Raw genomic sequence first — 18,233 nt, 5'->3', positions numbered from 1 at the left:
ATATGCCAATACATTTTCTGTAAATTATTTTAAACTGAATTCAATAATTTGGTGAAACTTAGTATTTCTAAGTTCTGTTGGTAAATGTCATTCAGCGTGGTCACAATCGTAGCCATTCCAGCCTGTCAACATTAATTAATGTGTAGAAAGATAAACATAAGAACAGGAAATGCTATAATAAATAGTTATCAAATTAATAAATAATCATTAATTATAATAAATAAATAGTATATTTAAATTAGGGCTGTCAAAATGTACATGTTAATTTTCACATGGGTTAAAAACAATGAAAACAAAAACTTTTTTTTTTTGCATATTAGCAGGGCAGGTAAAAATCTGAACCGGCCCGACTGGACCAGTAGAAAAAACCTTAGCGTTGAGCCCTGATATATTAAAGGCACAGCTAAATGTGAGATTTATTACAATGGGTTAATGTGAATATTGTTTTAAGTTTACTTAAATTAAAAGTTGTTATATATTTTAAAGCCTATTAAATGTTAAAATTGCACATTAAAAATCCATTTAATAGAGACATCAGTGTCAGTGCTGGTATCATTATTTATAGTGTATAGTAAAAAGATACCATTAAACAAATATTTAGAATACACTATGTTGTTTCTGTGTTCTATGTAACACATGAGCTTACTGGTGTAATCAAATCAGTACTCCTTGCCAGAGGCTTCCGTAAATATTTGGTGTGTTCACGGGATTAAGTTTCAACTTAAATTGAAGAAAAGTTCAACTTAAAAAGTTTAATCACAATTGGTGCTACAACCTTTGCCAATCAATTTGAAATCTGAAAAATTCTGTTTCAAATATCTTAAGAAAGTGAAACGTCTTGCAAACGACAATTCGCAGGGGTCTACTTTAAAGTCGACGTCAACGGAATTTGCTATATTTTTTTCTTCCCTATTGTGACTTATATCCGAGTGAAACTGCTTCTTGAACAAGAAAAAATAAATATAGGGCAGGACTTGATTTTGTTCATCAGGAATTGATTGGATGGTTGAATCGTTGTTTGCTATTTCACCAGTTTCATGGTGACTTTACAGAGTTGACCTGTAATAGCCCTTTAAAGGAAACTGTTTCTTCTTCTTAACTGTAGGGGGTGCTGTGCTTATAGATGTGTAAATGAGGGTGTGCATCTGGTGTCATGGGGGAGGGGGGCACTTGGTAATATCTAAGGTGACCTGGATCCCCCCTGCTTCGCTGACGGTTCCCTCTACACCGTCACCAGTCAGTGTGCATTCTGAGTAACGGGCTCAGGGTTTTATTTTTGGACTGCTATGGAGCCTGTGCCTTCCATTTGAAGGAAGGGGGAATAGTTGAACTCAACATGAGTCTCCCGTTCTGACAGTCCAAGCTGGGACAAGCAGGCAGCCGCCGGACACCCCTGAACAGCAGACACGCAGGTATAAAACCACAGCAAAACCGCTTGAAATTTGATTTCTGTCTTCTGGTTATTATTATATGAATACCTAGTGTGGAAGTGCATGCCATGCCTGTCCTTTGGGAAAAGGCATTAATAGCAGGCTAACTTTCTGTATCAGGGAGTGTAATATAACACTGTTAAAATGAAATTAGTACTACCAATATTTGTTTCAATGCAACCATATTTTATGTCTAATTTAGACATGTCCTTTTCATTAAAATACAGTTGCATAATTCAAGTATGTTTATGTTTACAGGGGACCTTGTCTGAAGTGTTTTCAACTGTCTTACAGTCATCTCTTGGTAAGTTTTAAAGCACACACATACAAGTGTGCATATTGCCTTAGACCATATGTCTTTACATGTACCAATCCTTTTTTTTTTTTTTTTTTTTTTTTTAAGAAGCAATTAGGCAGTGCATGATTTTACTGCTTTGCTATTCTCGCCCTTTCCTCTTTTGAACTTGCATCTTGGAAATTCTCCAAACTGCCCAGCCTACCAGGCCCTTAAAAGGATGACCTCCTCTCATAAGTGTCTCTCTGGGCTGGAGACTTCTTTTACAAGCTCTTACAGGTGGCCTACATTTGACCTGTTGCAAAAGATTGTGTTATACGGACACGAAATAAGTAAAAAAAGAAAAGAAAAATAATATTTTTTAAGAATATTAGTAAAGAATATTTGCTCAGTTTTTGTATTTTGTAGTCAAATATCTAAACATTCTTTAAATAAGATAAATTTACTTATGAAGCAGAAAATATATATTAAATTAAGATAAATATTTGTTTTATTTAGTGATATTTATTTTTATGCTTATGTTTTTTCCATAAATGCTAATAAACCCATGCATTCATATACATTATACTATATTATTGCATAAATTAGCCAGGAGAGGATTCATGAATATATTTTTTTAATAGTCCAGTAATAATCAATAATGTATGAAAGAGCATAAAAGCAGCTCTTTGATATATGATCTTAGGTTGTGCGTCAACAGACTCCACTGAATCTGATTGGTAGTACATTTTCAGTGATTTATTATGTAATTTAATGTAGCTGTCCTACCTATGGCTAAAGCAGTGGCTGCCCCCGTGGCATTGGTTTACAGTGAGGGTGGAGAGTGGCACCACACTCTGTGACATAGAGCAGATTACTTGCTCATTTGCTTTCACCCTAAAATTAGGCCAAGGAGCCAACCTAGATTTATGGTGGAAGTTTACTGCATGTGAATGTGTCATAAACTTGATTCCTACAAAATCAAAATTAAGAATCAAACAAAATATCAAGTTTATTAAAAAAAAAAAGAAAAAAAAAAGACGTTAATGGACTATAAATCACATTCCTTTTTAACCACGATACCATTGGGTAGAAAAAAGTTCATAACTAAACAAACAGGATTATATTAATATTATAAATATTATAAATGGACTAATTCCAGTGTTTTCTTGAAAACCAAAAAGTGTAGTCAATTATGTTATGCAAAACGATGAACAATAGCAGAGAGGTAAGAAAATCAATGTCATATTTGTAATAAAATATAACACACCAAGGTGTAAAACAAAGATTGGTAATGACTTAAAAGGCATACGAATCAGATGCAGGAATTTGGAATATGTTTTTGGTTTATTCTACTATTAATCTGTTATTTTTGAAGTCTATATACATGTAACAATGTGTCAGAGTATAAAAAATAGCATAGAAAATCTATATAAAAACGTAGTTGACAAAAATCGTAACTATCTATTTGACGTTCACATTCAGTTCACACTCATACATTGTTAAAAGTGGACATAATATCAGCACAAATACTGCAGAAAAATACTGAGGAAAAAATAATAATTCAGAGAATAAGTTGTTGTTTTTTTGCTTTTTAAATTGTATATATGACAAACAGATTTTAGGAAAACATTAGAACATCAGAACATTAAAAAATGAAGCAATCATCAAAAATCAAAGACAGATAAGCATATACATTGTAATACATTGTATACATACATTGCAATTGTTTCTTCCTTATGTTGTTTTTAGGTGTATATATATATATATATATATAAATATTAGGGGTGGGAAATTTGATTCACATATGAATCGCAATTCTATCTTCTGCCGATTCGCATCGATTCACAAATTTTAAAAATCCATATTCTAGAGTGTTACATTACTTTAACTTCGCTGTACTACTTAAAGCTATTGACACATTTAGGGCCCTATTTTAACGATCTGAAACGCAAGTATCAAACGCGAAACGCAAGTAACTTTGTGGGCGGATCTCGGGTGCTGTTACTATTATACCGGCGGGATAAATGACTCTTGCGCCCGACGCACATCTAAAAGGGGTTGGTCTGAAATAGCTTCATTATTCATAGGTGTGGTTTAGGCGTAATGTGAAATAAACCAATCAGAGCGACATCTCACATTCCCTTTAAGAGCAGGCGTGCTTGTTCCATGGCGGTTTGCTATTATAACGGCGGATTTGCCAGGCGCACGCCAGGAGCGGTTCATAGCCGAGGAGACCGACGTTCTCGTCAGGGCCGTAAAAGACAGAAGTGACATTGGGGATGGGAGAAACCCACCCAAATTAGCTTCGGTTAAACAGCCGTATAATAATTTGGGTAAATGTGTAAGCTAGATTTATGCCTATTTTTTCACATCTTCATGGACACAACAATTAACGTGTGTTAATATTGTTCCTTGTAATAATGTATGATTTGCAAATATGAAAACTGCTGCTTCTGTGTAGATGAGAGAATCAAAGTTTATGCACGTTGTGCACACGCTACATTATGGCCAATGCGCCCTTAAAATATCATATGAATAACAAGCGTAACGCGCCACTGACTTTAGGCTAGGTTTTTCCTGGTCAGTGACGGAATTGTTTTCTAAACCTGCAAAATAGCACCAGGGAACGTTTGTGCCGGAACACGCCGCCTCTTTTCACTGCACCGCCCCCGGGAGCGCAAGTTCATTCCCTACCGACGTGCGTCTGTGGAGGGAAAAGTCCGCTGTGCGCGGGTAAAATAGGAATGATACATGCGTCGGTGTACAAAGTCAATTGCGCTGGGTGCAAGATAGGGCCCTTAGAGTGTTATTAATTACAATAAGCCGTGAAAAATGACTCAATGTGGCGTTCAGATGCTGCCTCTCAGATGCATGCAATCTCGAAATCAGTTCTCTTTCACAGCTTATTGCGCTTGAATGGTAAAATACACACACAATTATGTCAAAATGCACATCGTGTGGAGTATTCACATAAACACAATCTGTTATGTCCTACATGTACATAGACAATTGAAAGGAAATCGGATTTGTAACAGTATATTATATCCGTGCATTTGTTCTTTGAGGGACAGCAACCTAATAAACTGTTGCCATACGTTTATTAATCAAAAAACAAAAAACTCTGCTTTTGACTGAATCTCTTTTTCTTCTAGACCTATTAAACTGTCTACCGCAGTCAAATAAGCAAAGTAATACAAAACCGTAAACTACAATCAAATCTACATCGAATCGAAATGTTATTTAAAATCGAGAATCGATTTGAATCGAATCGTTTGTAACCAAAAGATTCCCACCCCTAATAAATATATATATTTATATATTAGTAGGTGTGTTAATGTATATATGTTCTTGGTGAATCTGGAAAGATGCTATTGCTGAATTAAATTCCTCACAAGTCATCGCTGGATAATTCATCTGAAAGAAAAAGAAAACAACAGTATTAGTGAACAACAAAGCTTTTTTTGCTGATTTATTTTAAAATTGTCTATTTTTGCAATGGTTTGCACTTTGTTACCATTATTAGCAAAAACAACCATTATTGTCATGTTCAAAGTACACAATATCTATTATTTGTTTCAGGGGGTTGACGTATTTATGGCTGGCAATATCGCCAATGCTGCCCAGGCTGGCCTGCTATCCCAGCAGTACCCACCACCTTTGCATCCCAAACCTGGGAAAGAAAATGTCCGGCTCCAGAAACTACTCAAGAAGACAGCCAAGAAAAAAGCTGCTGCCCAGGCCTTACAACCATCGGTCCCCTTCCGCTCAAGCCTCTCTCCAGTAAATGAAGCAAGCCCTGACCTGGAGCACAGTGATCACTCAACTCCTCCTAAAACTCCAGAGGCACCTTTCTATATTGGCACGATACATCCGCGCTTTAATGTCCGACCACTGTATCAGCATGTTGCGTCCCCTTATCCTCATCACAGAGGATTCACATATGGCAAGACAACAAGGTTTTCACCACAACCAAATGTGGCTCTGGGCCACAACACTCCCCAACACCTAGCTCCAGCATTTCCATACACAGCCTCACCAATACCAGGACTTGACACACATGCTACGGCTCCAATCACTATTCTGCATACTGCACAAAGATCGGAAGTCAGCTCAACTCTTACCACCCATGTAATTACCTCTAAAACTCCAAGCCCTCAGCCAACTGTTTTGAATGTTTCTAGAACAACAAAACCATTGTTTGAAGTTCCTCAGATCACCAATTATACGGCAAAGTCAGCAGGTTTGATAACACCTTCTGCATCACCAAAAAGGAGTAAAACACCTACTGCAGAGTTAATGAGAGGCCCAACACCAACATTTGAGGTTAGAAGGATAGTGACACCAACAGCGGAAATAAGAGACAGAACACCAACCAGAGAGATCAGAAGGGTTGCAACACCAACGCTTGAAATCAAGAGGATTACCCCAACTTCAGAAATTAAGAAAACCCAAACTCCAACTTCTGAAATCAAGAAAGAGACAATTCCATCTTCTGAAATGAAGAAGGTCAGTACTCCTGCTTCAGAGATTAAACAAAATGCAACACCGACACTCGAGACAAAACAAGGTACAACACTCGAGATAAAGGGGGTTGCAACACCAACTAGAGTAAAAACACCAACATATGACTTAACCTCAACAAAAACATTTTCAGGGCGACCCAAGACACCCTCGGGTACTGTGTCACGTGTTAGAGTATCTGTGATTGAGATTTCAAGACCAAATCCACTTTTATTTGCTGTTTCTCCTGTGCACATGGAGGGCAGAAGATCCAAAACGCCAACTTCAAGCTTGGTTGGTCCACATGATGAAATTCAAAAAAATTCTAATCAGGTGAATAACATTAATCATTCAGGAATATTCCAAAATGGGGATATAGATGTCAAATCAACTGAACTCTTAAAAGAAAAACTAGATATTGCCACTTCAGAAAACCTATCAAAAGTCGAGTCATCAAAGCCAAAGACTCAAATACAGGAAAGCACAAACCTTAATGCAAATCAACATCCAAAGCCTGAAACCCCAACAGCACCCAATGTTGAACTCGTACAGCCTGGTTTGTCTTCAGTTGGCCATCAAAGACCGTTATTTAGAGTCCCTCCATTTGCAGGTCAAAGACCCAAAACACCAACAGCACCTAAATCCCAACCAACATATTATGGATTGACTCCCGCTGAATATGTTGCCCATGGAGGAATAAAGAGTTACTCGCCCAGTTTTAGCATTTCTACACCAACTGTACTACCAAGTGTAGAGGCAACTCAACAACCAGTAGTACCTCAACCTGATGAAAATGTGACCATGACAAATGACAAGTCTAAGGTAAAGCCTAAAGAGCAAGGTAAAGTCCAGCCACCTCAGTCTGTTGTTGTTAAAGATGAAACCGCTATGGTAGCTCCACCTCCAGAAGTTCCAAAGGCAGCATCTAAATCAGAAGCTAACTCTGTAGAGGATGTTCCAAAGCAACCTGTGCCAAAAATTCCTGATGTTAAAATTCCAACCATTGTGGTATCTGTAGCTGACACACCACCATCAGAAGCAAAAGCAGAGGCTATAAGTACTGTGATGCCAAGAGTCAGAACTCCAACCTATGGATCTCCCAGACTTTCCCAAATGAAACAAACCCCTCCAACTGCGCAGGAAACTCCGAAACCTGAAAGTAAGGCTGTGCCATTGCCTGACCTAGACATGGGAAAGCCAGCTCTTCCAAAGCTGTCGAAAAGTAAAGTTTATGCTGAAACAGCCAAAGTGCAAGAGAAGCCAACCGAGGCAAAAATATCTCTGTTAGAGAGAATTAAGAAGCAGAATCTTGCATCTGCTTCTTCTGAAAAACCTCCTGAAAATGGAGAGATTAAAGATGTGGTTAAGCCTCTGGCTAAACCAAAAGAAGACCAAAAACACCTTGAAACAAAGGACACTGAACATGTAAAGGTTGAAAGAGGGGAGACAAAAGCTAGTCCCCAACAAGTGATCAAGCCTACAGTGGAAAAGGAGGAGGGTGAAGGCTCTTCCCTATCTGCAGAACCTCTCTTGAAGGTGATGCAGAAACCAAAAGGCATGAAGTCAAAACTCAGTGGCTGGTCTCGCCTTAAAAAACACATGGTGGTCGAAGCAGAGGAACCCATGTTTCCAGAGGCGGAGCCTGGGTCAAAGAAAGATGTCCATGCCAGCGCTGATCAAAATACAAGTGAAATGCAAAAAAAGTCTGAAGACGAAGATAAGCTTAGTGAGAGCCAGGACAGTAAAGACTCCCCTAGGGCAGCAAAGATGTGGGATGCTGTCCTCTTCCAAATGTTCTCCACCGAAGAGAACATAATACAACAAATTGAATCCAATAAAACTGAGGAGCAAAAGAAGATGGAGGCAGTACAGAAGACGGCAAAAGAGATTCCCTCATTTGCGCAGCGTTTGCCAGTTCTCCTGTACAGCCCGCGGTTTGATGCCAGAAGACTAAGAGAGGCAGCTTCTCGACCAGCAACAAAGATTGCAACAGTTTTTGAAATGGGACTCATAGGCCGCAAAAATAAAGACGAAGAACCAAAAGACTTTAATAGAACAGCCAAAGGCTTCAGTACTTATTAAACCACTGACATCTAACTAGATAACATATAAATAATAGGCAAGGATGTTGTTAGCTGTCATTGCAATTGTAGAGTTCTGTTTATTATCTCACACAATTATTTCCCTAAAACTTTTAATTTTCTAACTTTATAACAGGTCAGTTTGTAATTAAACTAAATGACTCTCTGTCAAATGCACAATAACCAGTTTGCAGTACTAAAGTAATTGCCCACTTGTCAGTTGGCATTAGCCATTTAAGTTAATAAGAATAATGAATAAAGAAATAAAAAACAAAATCTTATCTTTTTGAAAGTTTTAAATATGTTTTTTTGCTTAAGACTTTCAAAACTTATCTTGACATTTTATAAGCATGTCAAATATGGTCATATTTTAATAATACTTGCATCCCTGAACATCTTTGTCAAAAAAAAAAAAAAAAACACATTTTGAATTGAATAAAAAGAAAAATAATGACTCCAGCCTGCCACAAGATACAAATCTAAGAAAATCAAGAAAGTGTTTATGGGTATACAAATATGAAATATATGCAGCTTTTAGTCATCTAAAAATATTAAGTTATCTTACGGCATTCTTTTTTTAACATTACAATAAAAAGCACCACACCTTTTTCATAGCAACATTTTTTTTTACAGCCAAATGTAGCTTAATGAAGGATAACATTTATGGAAAACAGCATAAAAAGTATTGCGAATATGAGCCATATATATACAAACATTTTTTATTCTTCTTGTCGATCTTTAAAGATAACATGGTTTCAAGGCCAAGGGGCAAATTGCTATTGTATGTTTTTTTTTTTTTTTTTAAGGTGTATGAACAATTGAGTGTAAGTTTTAGGTGGATGGGCAAAGTGGAACTGGTTAACTGTGGAAGAAAGAATTAAGAGATAGTATAAGAGAGATGTAAACAGTAAGTATGCTAAGTTTTGGAATTTGTTCTAAGCCGTATTAGTACTGAAAGCTAGGCATGGTGCACTCTGCCGATTGCATACTTGGTGCTCAGTGTTGACAAATAGCTTTCACTGATGGAGCCCTAAAATGGGCTTTACAAACCTTAAATATAAATGCTCTGGTTTTTCCATGTGATTAGATGAATAACAGTGAATTCTGATTGTCAACTCATGCATGTTCTCATTTCAGGCTTAGGTAATGTTAAGTTGTAGGCTTGGCCTTTTTTGCATGTTTGTCTTTTGTTGCAGAAACCGTCAGACTGAGAATATTTTCTCTTTACTGACAGTGATGTGTATAATGCTTTGCATTCTAAGCTGCACTGTACTAGATTTAATGTTATTTTATATATTTTTCTAATAAAATACCTGTTTTAAGAGATTATATTATTATTATTCTTTTGTATTACGTCACTTTTATGGCACTAGCCATTGAATGAAAACATTTGCATTGTGTTAGCAGCTTACTGTGATTTGTTTGAGATGCAAGTGTCAAATATATGATCAAACAGTCATATGAAAACCCTGCAGATTGCAAGGTTAAAATAAGTCTTCTTAAGTATTTATGTTATATATGTACTGTCAGGCTTCGCAAACGTTTACTGTAAGATATGAACCCGACTGTAATTCCACAACATAAGTAACCGTATTCATTCTAATGCCTGATCTGTGGTCAGTGATTTCTGATATGTAAGGATTCATGTACAGGCAGACGGTCTTTGTCTCATAATAATATTTTGCTGTTTATGCATCTGTAAATCAAGCTAGTGACTAAACGGTAAACTTCACATTATTTCTCTTAATAGCATTAAACTATTCTGTTATTTAAATTGTTATTAATTTACATACAGAAAGTGATCAAAGAACCCTCCCTTTATAATCGCTGGAGCTGTCAATAACACAACGTGAGTTTATCAGTTTATCAGAGTTCTGGACTCTCACCAATTCTCCCATTATAATCAATGATGCTGTCTACACTGCACAATGAATCTCTTATTTACATCATGTTTGCACTGTTGGTTATGATGAAAGCATTCATTACGAGTGCAGAAATTTGTAATGACGAGATCACTGCATGCATGCGCTCAACAGACATGTCTGTCATCGGCTACAATGCTCATTGCTGCAACCTTTCATGCGACGACAGTAGATCGTCTATATATAACACTATAATTAACACTTTTCATTATTAATAAATCTCGACATCTGTAACAGTAAAAACGTAAATGTTTTCGAGAGAGTTCCAGATGTGCAACCCCAATTCTAAAAAAGTTGGGACATTGTGTAAAATGTAGATAAAAACAGAATGCAATGATTTGCAAATGTCATAAACCCATATGTTATTCACAATAGAACATAGAAAACATCAAGTGTCAAAAAAAAAAGAAGGTAATTTTGAATTTGATGGCCATAACACGTTTCGAAAAAGTTGGGACGGGGGCAACAAAAGGCTGGAAAAGTAAGTGTTACTAAAAAGAAACAGCTGGGGGGAACATTTAGCAACTAATAAGGTTAATTGCAACAGGTCAGTAACATGATTGGGTATAAAAAGAGTATCTAGAGACTTTTCTCAGAAGTAAACAACATTTATCTCTCAAAACTCCATGCAACTGGTCTCCTCAGTTCCCAGACGTATACGGACTGTTGTAAAAAGAAGAGTGGTTGGTACACAGTGGTAAACATGGCCCTGTCCCAACTTGTTATGGCCAACAAATTCAAAATTACCTTATTTTATCCTTAAAATTTGACATTTCCTCAGTTTAAACATTTTGTTTATGTTCTATTGTGAATAAAATATGGGTTTATGCAATTTTCAAATTGCATTCTGTTTTTATTTACATTTTACACAACTTTTTTGGAATTGGGATTGTACTTATTTAATATGAAAAATGCTTGCCAATCATAGCAGTGGGCATTTACATTGATGTCTCACAGCAGAGACGCTCCTTTCAACAGAGCGTTCAAATTAAAGGACTAAAGTCAGGGTCGAAAAATTGCCTTTTATTTCTAAATTATGACAATTTTGATGTAAAAATCATACTAACATTATAAGCGCACCTCAGGAAACATGAAATACTAAAAAAATTCATGACCCATTTAAACGTTCTCACAAGGAGTAATTTTCAACAGAGTTGTTCTTTTAATTTTAAAAAGCTTTCAAATTTGAGATTTATTATGTAAAATAGTAGAATGTGTCTCACTTGGTTTTCCACTTGGGTAGACACTGTAATGATCACCTTCGGTGGGAATCTTGTTGTATTTGCCATGGCCTGTCACAACAAACTTGTACCGTTTACCTGAGGAGGAGCCCTAAAAATATAAAAGGTGAGTAAAATAAATATTAGAGAAGGGCATTAAGCAAGTGGCTCATTCTCAACCTATTTTTATGATTTTGAGGTTTATCAGTACACGATTCTTTGAATATTTACCTTTCCTCCCAGTCCTGGCTTCTCTGCCGCAGAACCTTCTCCAATAATTTCCCACATGTTCTTTTTCTGCAGAACATCTCCAGGTTTAAGATCCTGTGAAGGAACATTAGAAGGAACAATAAACATAGCTGAGAATGACTTTATTCTCCTAAATCTGCTGTTTTATTCCTCGCTATAGCACCCTTTTATTAAATTGTTCACCTGAAATTTAAGACGTTGTTCACTAAATGAATGACTAGATCATTTAGTGAGTTGAACTCAAGAATGTCTCTGTAACCCTGGCTCCCTGAGAAGGAGGGGAAAAGAGGGGATGCTACACAGTGATAAATATAACCCTGTCCCAACTTTTTTGAGACATATTACGGCCATCAAATTCAAAATTACCTTATTTTTTCCTTTAAATGGTACATATCTACAGTTTAAACATTTGATATGTTTTCTATGTTCTATTGTGAATAAAATATGGGTAACGTTTACTTTCGATGGAACTCTACGCATGCGTCAGAATGTTGGCCCTGTCCCAACAGAATGTTGATGCTATGAGAACAATAATACACTCTGTGCCATACTGACAAATGCATGTCATAGTGTGAATCATGACGACCACAGCCTAGGACATAAACACCTGAGACCCTGGTGTAGAGTCTTGATCCAGGCTGTAAAATCTGATGAATGTGTGTGGAGAGGCCCAGCCCGCTGCATCATACACTTGGAGAGAAACTCCTGACAGTAAAGCCTAAGATGCTGCCGTACTCCTAATAGAATGGACCCTCACAACTAGAGGCAACGGAAGATCATGGGCCTCATAAACCATAGAGATAGCCTCAACAGCCAATTTGCTTATTCTCCGCTTGGACATCGAGGAACCTCACCTGGGTAAGATAATGGCAGATAACAGCTCTTCAGTCATAAGCCACTGAGCAGACCGGTGGATGTAACACTCAAGAGCCCTAACACGGCAAAGCACATTAAGCTTCTCTTGGTCTGAAATGGAGGATGATGAAAGGCCTGCAAGACTACTGAGTGTGCTACGTTAGTTGGAACTTTAGGGACGTAGCCTGGTCTAGGGTGAGGGATTGCTTTAACCCTACCCGGAGCAAACTCTAGGAAGGAGGAGGCAACAGAGATGTAAAAGCATGTAAGAAAGCCATTTTAAGTGTAAGAAACTTCTCTGAATTAGTTCCAATAGGTTTAAAGGGTGCCTGGGACAGCCCCTTTAGAACCACGACCAAATCCCAGACCAGGACTCTGGCATATGCCTTAACCTCAGTGTGTCACGAAGGGAACGAGATACCAGATGGTGTCACCCCAAAGATCCATCGCCCAAAGATGCGTGGTAAGCAGCTATGGTGGAGGGGTAAACTTAAGGTAAATCTTCAGCGTGGAGGGGGATAGACCAGCAAAAAAAACGATTTTGAAGGAGCTCCAGCACTGAACCAACTGGGCAGTAAACTGTGTCCAACTGACGTTCTCTGCACCATAAATATATAGTGTAATATAGTGAAGACTTTCCACTTTAAAAGCGTATAGTTTTGCCGTGGAGGGAGCTTTTAGAATTTAAGATGGTCTCAACAACTTCATTTGAGAAACCAGAGTTCAGGGGTTGAACCTTCTCAGAGGTCAAACCCACAACTTCCACATATCCATCCAGGGATGATAGATTGTGCCCCCAGCCTGTGACAAAAGGTCACTCCTGAGGGGAATCTCCCAAGGAGAACTATACAGGAGAGACAACAGGTCTGTGAACCATGCTTGGGCCGTCCAGAACGGGGCTACTAGCAGTAGACGAACTCTGTCCTGGCGAACTCCCTCTAGAACTCCCGGGAGCAGAGCGATCGGTGGAGATACGTATAGGAGCAGCCTCTGCCCTGTCTGCACCATGTCATCTAACCCCAGTGGAGCTGGATGCGTGAGGGAAAATCAGAGCAGACAGTGCGTCATCTCCTCGGATGTGAATAAGTCCACTTCCGCCTGGCCTAACTTCCTCCAAATCAACTCCAACGTCCATAGCCGTGGGAACGTTTTTTGAGCACGGGGTCAAATAACTTGCCCACCTCCCCCACCGTTGTTTTGCAAAATAGTTCAGCTGGACACAGAAGCAGCGCAGAAACGCAGGAGTCACGTGACGAGAGTTTGTCTGGTTTACTGTTGTTGTTTTCATAAAAAAAATATTAGTGAACCACGAAAGTAAAGGGAAGATCTTTTATTTGTGTGTGTTAATATGCGGGTATATATCATCTGTCTTATTAATTTTGTTAATAAAAGTTTGATGTTAAATATAAGTAAATTTGTCATTGTACTATTTTATTGGTGATGTTTTCATTAATAATAATGAACCGCAAAATAAGCACTAGTTTTAAAGTAAGGAGAAAATCAAAGACATTTAATTTATTTGTATTACAACGCGGGTATACCATGTCTTTAGTCTTATTTGTTTTGTTAATAAAAGTTCTGTTATATAACCGAGTTTGTCATTGCACTATTTTATTGTTGTGTTTTTTCATTAAAACTAACATTGAATTAACCTTTAGCATTTGTTTTGTTCCAAGAAAAGGAAAGATCTAACGTTAAAGATTAAAATAAGCTACAGATCCGGAGCGTCGTTAACAAATATTTTCTTGTATAATATGCAGTGTAATCGGTAACACCAGTGTTGTTACAAGTTTATTAACCAATAGGGAAATTATATCCACACATACACACATCCCTATGTGTACAGCCTAGAAATGCTTATATAAAGTGTTTATAAATTACCAGAATACGAGATTAGTTGCTGCTGAGGGACAATAGACTCTTGCTCTTTGCAATGACTGTGATGGTTGTTAATTCTTAATGTTGGCTACAGACATGTTACAGGTTTACTGTTGACCACATATTGTAACGTTATAGGCTTCTTAAGGCCAGCTATTTATTTATAATTTTTTTTTACTTTTATACTTTTAAGTTGCATTTGATTGTTGTTTTTTTTCAATCTCAAACAATTTTATTTTTATTATTGAGAGGTTTGCACAAGAGTTAGCTGTTAACTGTGCAAACATTAAACTAAATTGCTTTGGTCTACTCTGAAAGTGCTCCATTAGCTCTGCTAAACTATTACTAAAACCGAAACTAAATATATAAAGACTAAATAGAACAAAATAAAAACGAAATAAACCTAACAAAACAATTAATGAAACTAAACTAAACTGAAATGTATTACACATTTGAAAATGATATTAAAATAAAAACTAATTTAATTAATTTAAAAATGCTAAACTAAAATAACCTTGGTATAGATTACTTTAATAATATTTTTATGGTGCTTCTGTGTCCTTTCAGAAAATGGATATCTCCCCATTCCCATTCATTATAATTGCATGGAAGAGAGACCAGCACAGGCTTCAGAATTGCTCGTTTTGTGTTCCACAGAAGAAAGTAAATCAAACGGGTTTGGAACAACGCGTTGGTGAGTAAACGATTGTTGGGTGAACTATTTGTTTGATATAAACCAGGGGCTATCATGTTAATCTTAAAGAGACATTACATAATCCTTATGTACTTAAGCATCACTTGATTAATGATTCTTTTACATTGCTGTTGTGTAGCTTTTCTTTTTTTTTTCTTTTTTTTTTTAAGAAAGTAACAAGCAAGCAAAGTTTTGTCTTCAAAAGTCCTTACATTTGATAGAAACAATGTTCATTACATCTGGATGTAATGATCTGAATGATTTTTCTTTAGACCTTAACCACTAACATTATAAACCACATATCAGAGAATATTGCGGTTTGTTTGACATGATGATTGATGAACTGGATTTTGTGAAAACAAGGGAAAAGAAGTGAAGTTGCAGTAGATCATTTTGCCACAAGGGGGCACTATAAATGCATTATTTTGTGATTTTACTTGATTACAATTGGTATTTTTACTTTATTACGATCAGAATTTGTATTCCACCATGGGTCAAATACATTTAACTCCCCAGCCCAGTGGTTAACAATACCCAGGTTCATTAATAGACTCACAGATGGTGTGGAAGGGGAGTGTCTGTTCCCGCCTTCTGGACTTCCTTTCACCCAATGGTTGATCAGATTTGCTACTCCGACTTTCACAATGTCTGTATCCTAAAAATATAAAACCGTACATAAATTAGGACACTTGCAAAAACGTATAAATAGCAAAAATGAATTCATAAAGTTATGATTGCTTTGGCTAATGTTACCCAAGACTTCCTACACAACAGCTTCCCACTGATGGATCTTTATATGTGTCAGACTCTGGCAAACTGATAGTGTGTGTTTGAGTGTGAAAGTGTAAAGAACAGATGTTGTTCCACACTACATAACTACATGACCTATCTCACGCTGCTACACTCATGCCTCATGACCTCCATACTTGCACAATCTGATAGTAATAATAGAAGTGCCTTGACATCTTTGTTTTCCCTCATAATATTTAAAGGTATGATATGAAATAGCTGATTTCATATTAATTTGACTTTTTCTTAAATTTTTTCATTCACACAGACCTCCCATACAGATTTGAAATATATCATAAGAGTTGTGTGGAACGCTTGCGCTTGCATCTTGAAAGCTTCCCTTTCATTTTACTATAAGAACACCCAGTACTATATTCAGAATATCTTCTTTTTTTCAAACTACATAAAGGTAAGTGAAGTGAAGAGTTCCCTTTCAGTTCGGTCATGTTCGACGTAGTCGGACGTACCGTACTGATTGGGACTGCTTTGAGAGACCAATCTACTTCGAGTGTAATAAAACTAACCAATGCACATTGGCATGCGATAATTGCATCAGCTGCTCTGCCTAGCAGTGCGAGTATATAATGAGCAGCAGTTGCGTCACATCTTTGCTTTTCACTTCAAATCCGAGCGGTTGTAGGCTACTGTTCCTGCTCTGCAATCTTATCTGAGAGTGTTTTAACTTCAAAGAAGAAAACGAGTCTGCTTCTTCGGGAGAACGTCTCTTCAAAGCTGGTGTTGGATTAAACACGCCGCAATCTCACAGAGAGCAAAACAGCTGTTTTCACAGCTCAAACGTTACGTTACAGCACGTACAAAGGGCATGCAGTAGCGAAGATCTGGACGGATCCCCAACTGCATTGGCACATCAACTGCCTCGAGTTGCTAGTAGTACACCTTGTGAAGTACACCGCCATCTCCTCCTATGGAGTCAGAAGCATCTGAGGTCACTTCGTGCCACTTATATCCCCGGCCTGCTCAATCGTGCCGCCGACGAGCTCTCACGATAGGAGTGGAGACTCCATCCCCAGGCGGTCCAGCTGATTTGGGACCACTTCGGGGCCGCACAGATAGATCTGTTTGCCTCTTCGGACTCAGTCGGAGCCAGTTGTTTTTACTCCCTGACCGAGAGGACCCTTGGCACGGATGCACTGGCACACAACTGGCCCCGGGGCCTACGCAAGTATGCGTTTCCCCCAGTGAGCCTTCTTAAAGTCAGGGAGGAAGAGGAGCAGGTCTTGCTAGTTGCCCCTTATTGGCCCAACCGGACCTGGTTCCCCGAACTGATGCTCCTCTCGACAGCCCCTCCCTGGCCCATTCCTCTGAGGGAGTACCTCCTCTCTCAAAGACGGGGCACCATATGGCACCCGCGTCCAGACCTTTGGAAACTCCATGTCTGGTCCCTGGATGGGATGCGGAGGTTCTAGGTGAACCACCACAAGCTTTCGTAGACACCATCACTTCTGTGAGAGCACCCTCTACGAGGCATGCTTACGCCCTGAAGTCCGCCTCCCATCTCCACCTCAATAAATGCAGGGGAATCAGGAGGCTTTCGCTGCACTGGAAGTTGGCAGCACTAGGTGGCGTGTTAATTGGGATCACAATCAGTATGGTACGTCCGACTACGTTGAACGTGACCGAACTGAAAGAGAACATCTCGGTTAAGTATGTAACCCTCGTTCCCTGAAGGAGGGAACGGAGGCGTAGTCCTGTCGCCACTATTGCTGGACCACCGCTGACTCCGGGCTCCGCTCAGCTCCTCAGCAGTAAAACAAAGATGCAATGCACCTACTGCTCATTATATGCTTGCGCTGCGAGGTAGAGCAGCTGATGCAATTATCGCATGCCAATGTGCATTGGCTAGTTTTATTTCACTCGAAGTAGATCGGTCTCTCAAAGCTATCCCAATCAGTACACTACGTCCGACTCCATCAGGGAACGAGGGTTACATACAGTACGTAACCGACACGTTTGCTACGTTTAGTAGGATTTTATTTATTTTTTTTGTGGGAGTAAATAAATGACCGTCTGATTTCTGACCTTTGAGGGCATTCCTTTTAGGCTGGTTTGACTCCAGGCCTCTCCTGCTTCAAACATATTTTTTTTGGAGGCCACCGGAGCAGAGACACATGGCATATCCACTACTACTGGCTTAGTCATCTTTGCTTCTTTAGACGAAATCTGAAACACATTAGGGCAGTCAGACTCAGTGAGTCAAGAGTGATATATTGTTTCTAAGAAAATTCTAATTTAACAAAATTCTAATCTCTACTTAGAGTAAATGTAAACATCTAATCCATTAGTTTAAATGCTGCCAGAGAACAGGTAGCCTTAAAAA

General features: G+C 38.3%; 2 protein-coding genes across 3 annotated transcripts in view; one reads left to right on the top strand and one right to left on the bottom strand.

Moving 5' to 3' along the window:
- Positions 1–1,105: 1,105 nt before the first annotated feature.
- Positions 1,106–8,685, top strand: prr33 (proline rich 33). Its single transcript, XM_084396667.1, has 3 exons — positions 1,106–1,412; positions 1,689–1,734; positions 5,287–8,685. The coding sequence occupies exon 3, from the start codon at positions 5,302–5,304 to the stop codon at positions 8,287–8,289; it is 2,988 nt and encodes a 995-aa protein (XP_084252793.1). The 5' UTR covers positions 1,106–1,412; positions 1,689–1,734; positions 5,287–5,301; the 3' UTR covers positions 8,290–8,685.
- The window catches only part of lsp1a (lymphocyte specific protein 1 a), a 40,527-nt gene continuing 27,313 nt past the window's right edge, over positions 5,020–18,233 (bottom strand). For both annotated transcript variants that reach the window (XM_084396668.1, XM_084396669.1), the window contains exons 9-13: positions 17,936–18,076; positions 15,663–15,761; positions 11,662–11,754; positions 11,434–11,542; positions 5,020–5,121 (exon numbers count right to left, since the gene is read on the bottom strand). In XM_084396668.1, coding sequence (XP_084252794.1) covers positions 5,096–5,121; positions 11,434–11,542; positions 11,662–11,754; positions 15,663–15,761; positions 17,936–18,076 — 468 coding nt within the window. In that variant the 3' untranslated portion in view covers positions 5,020–5,095. The remainder of the gene's footprint in view (positions 5,122–11,433; positions 11,543–11,661; positions 11,755–15,662; positions 15,762–17,935; positions 18,077–18,233) is intronic.

The sequence above is a fragment of the Rutilus rutilus genome (genome assembly GCF_951802725.1).
Source record: "Rutilus rutilus genome assembly, chromosome: 23".
NCBI lineage: Eukaryota > Metazoa > Chordata > Actinopteri > Cypriniformes > Leuciscidae > Rutilus > Rutilus rutilus.
Note: the sequence above shows the minus strand (reverse complement) of the source record. Positions and strands in the feature narration are given on the sequence as shown.

What these genes read in the sequence shown, in the direction of transcription:
- prr33 (XM_084396667.1), top strand. Translation starts at nt 5,302, where the DNA reads ATGGCTGGCAATATCGCCAATGCTGCCCAGGCTGGCCTGCTATCCCAG.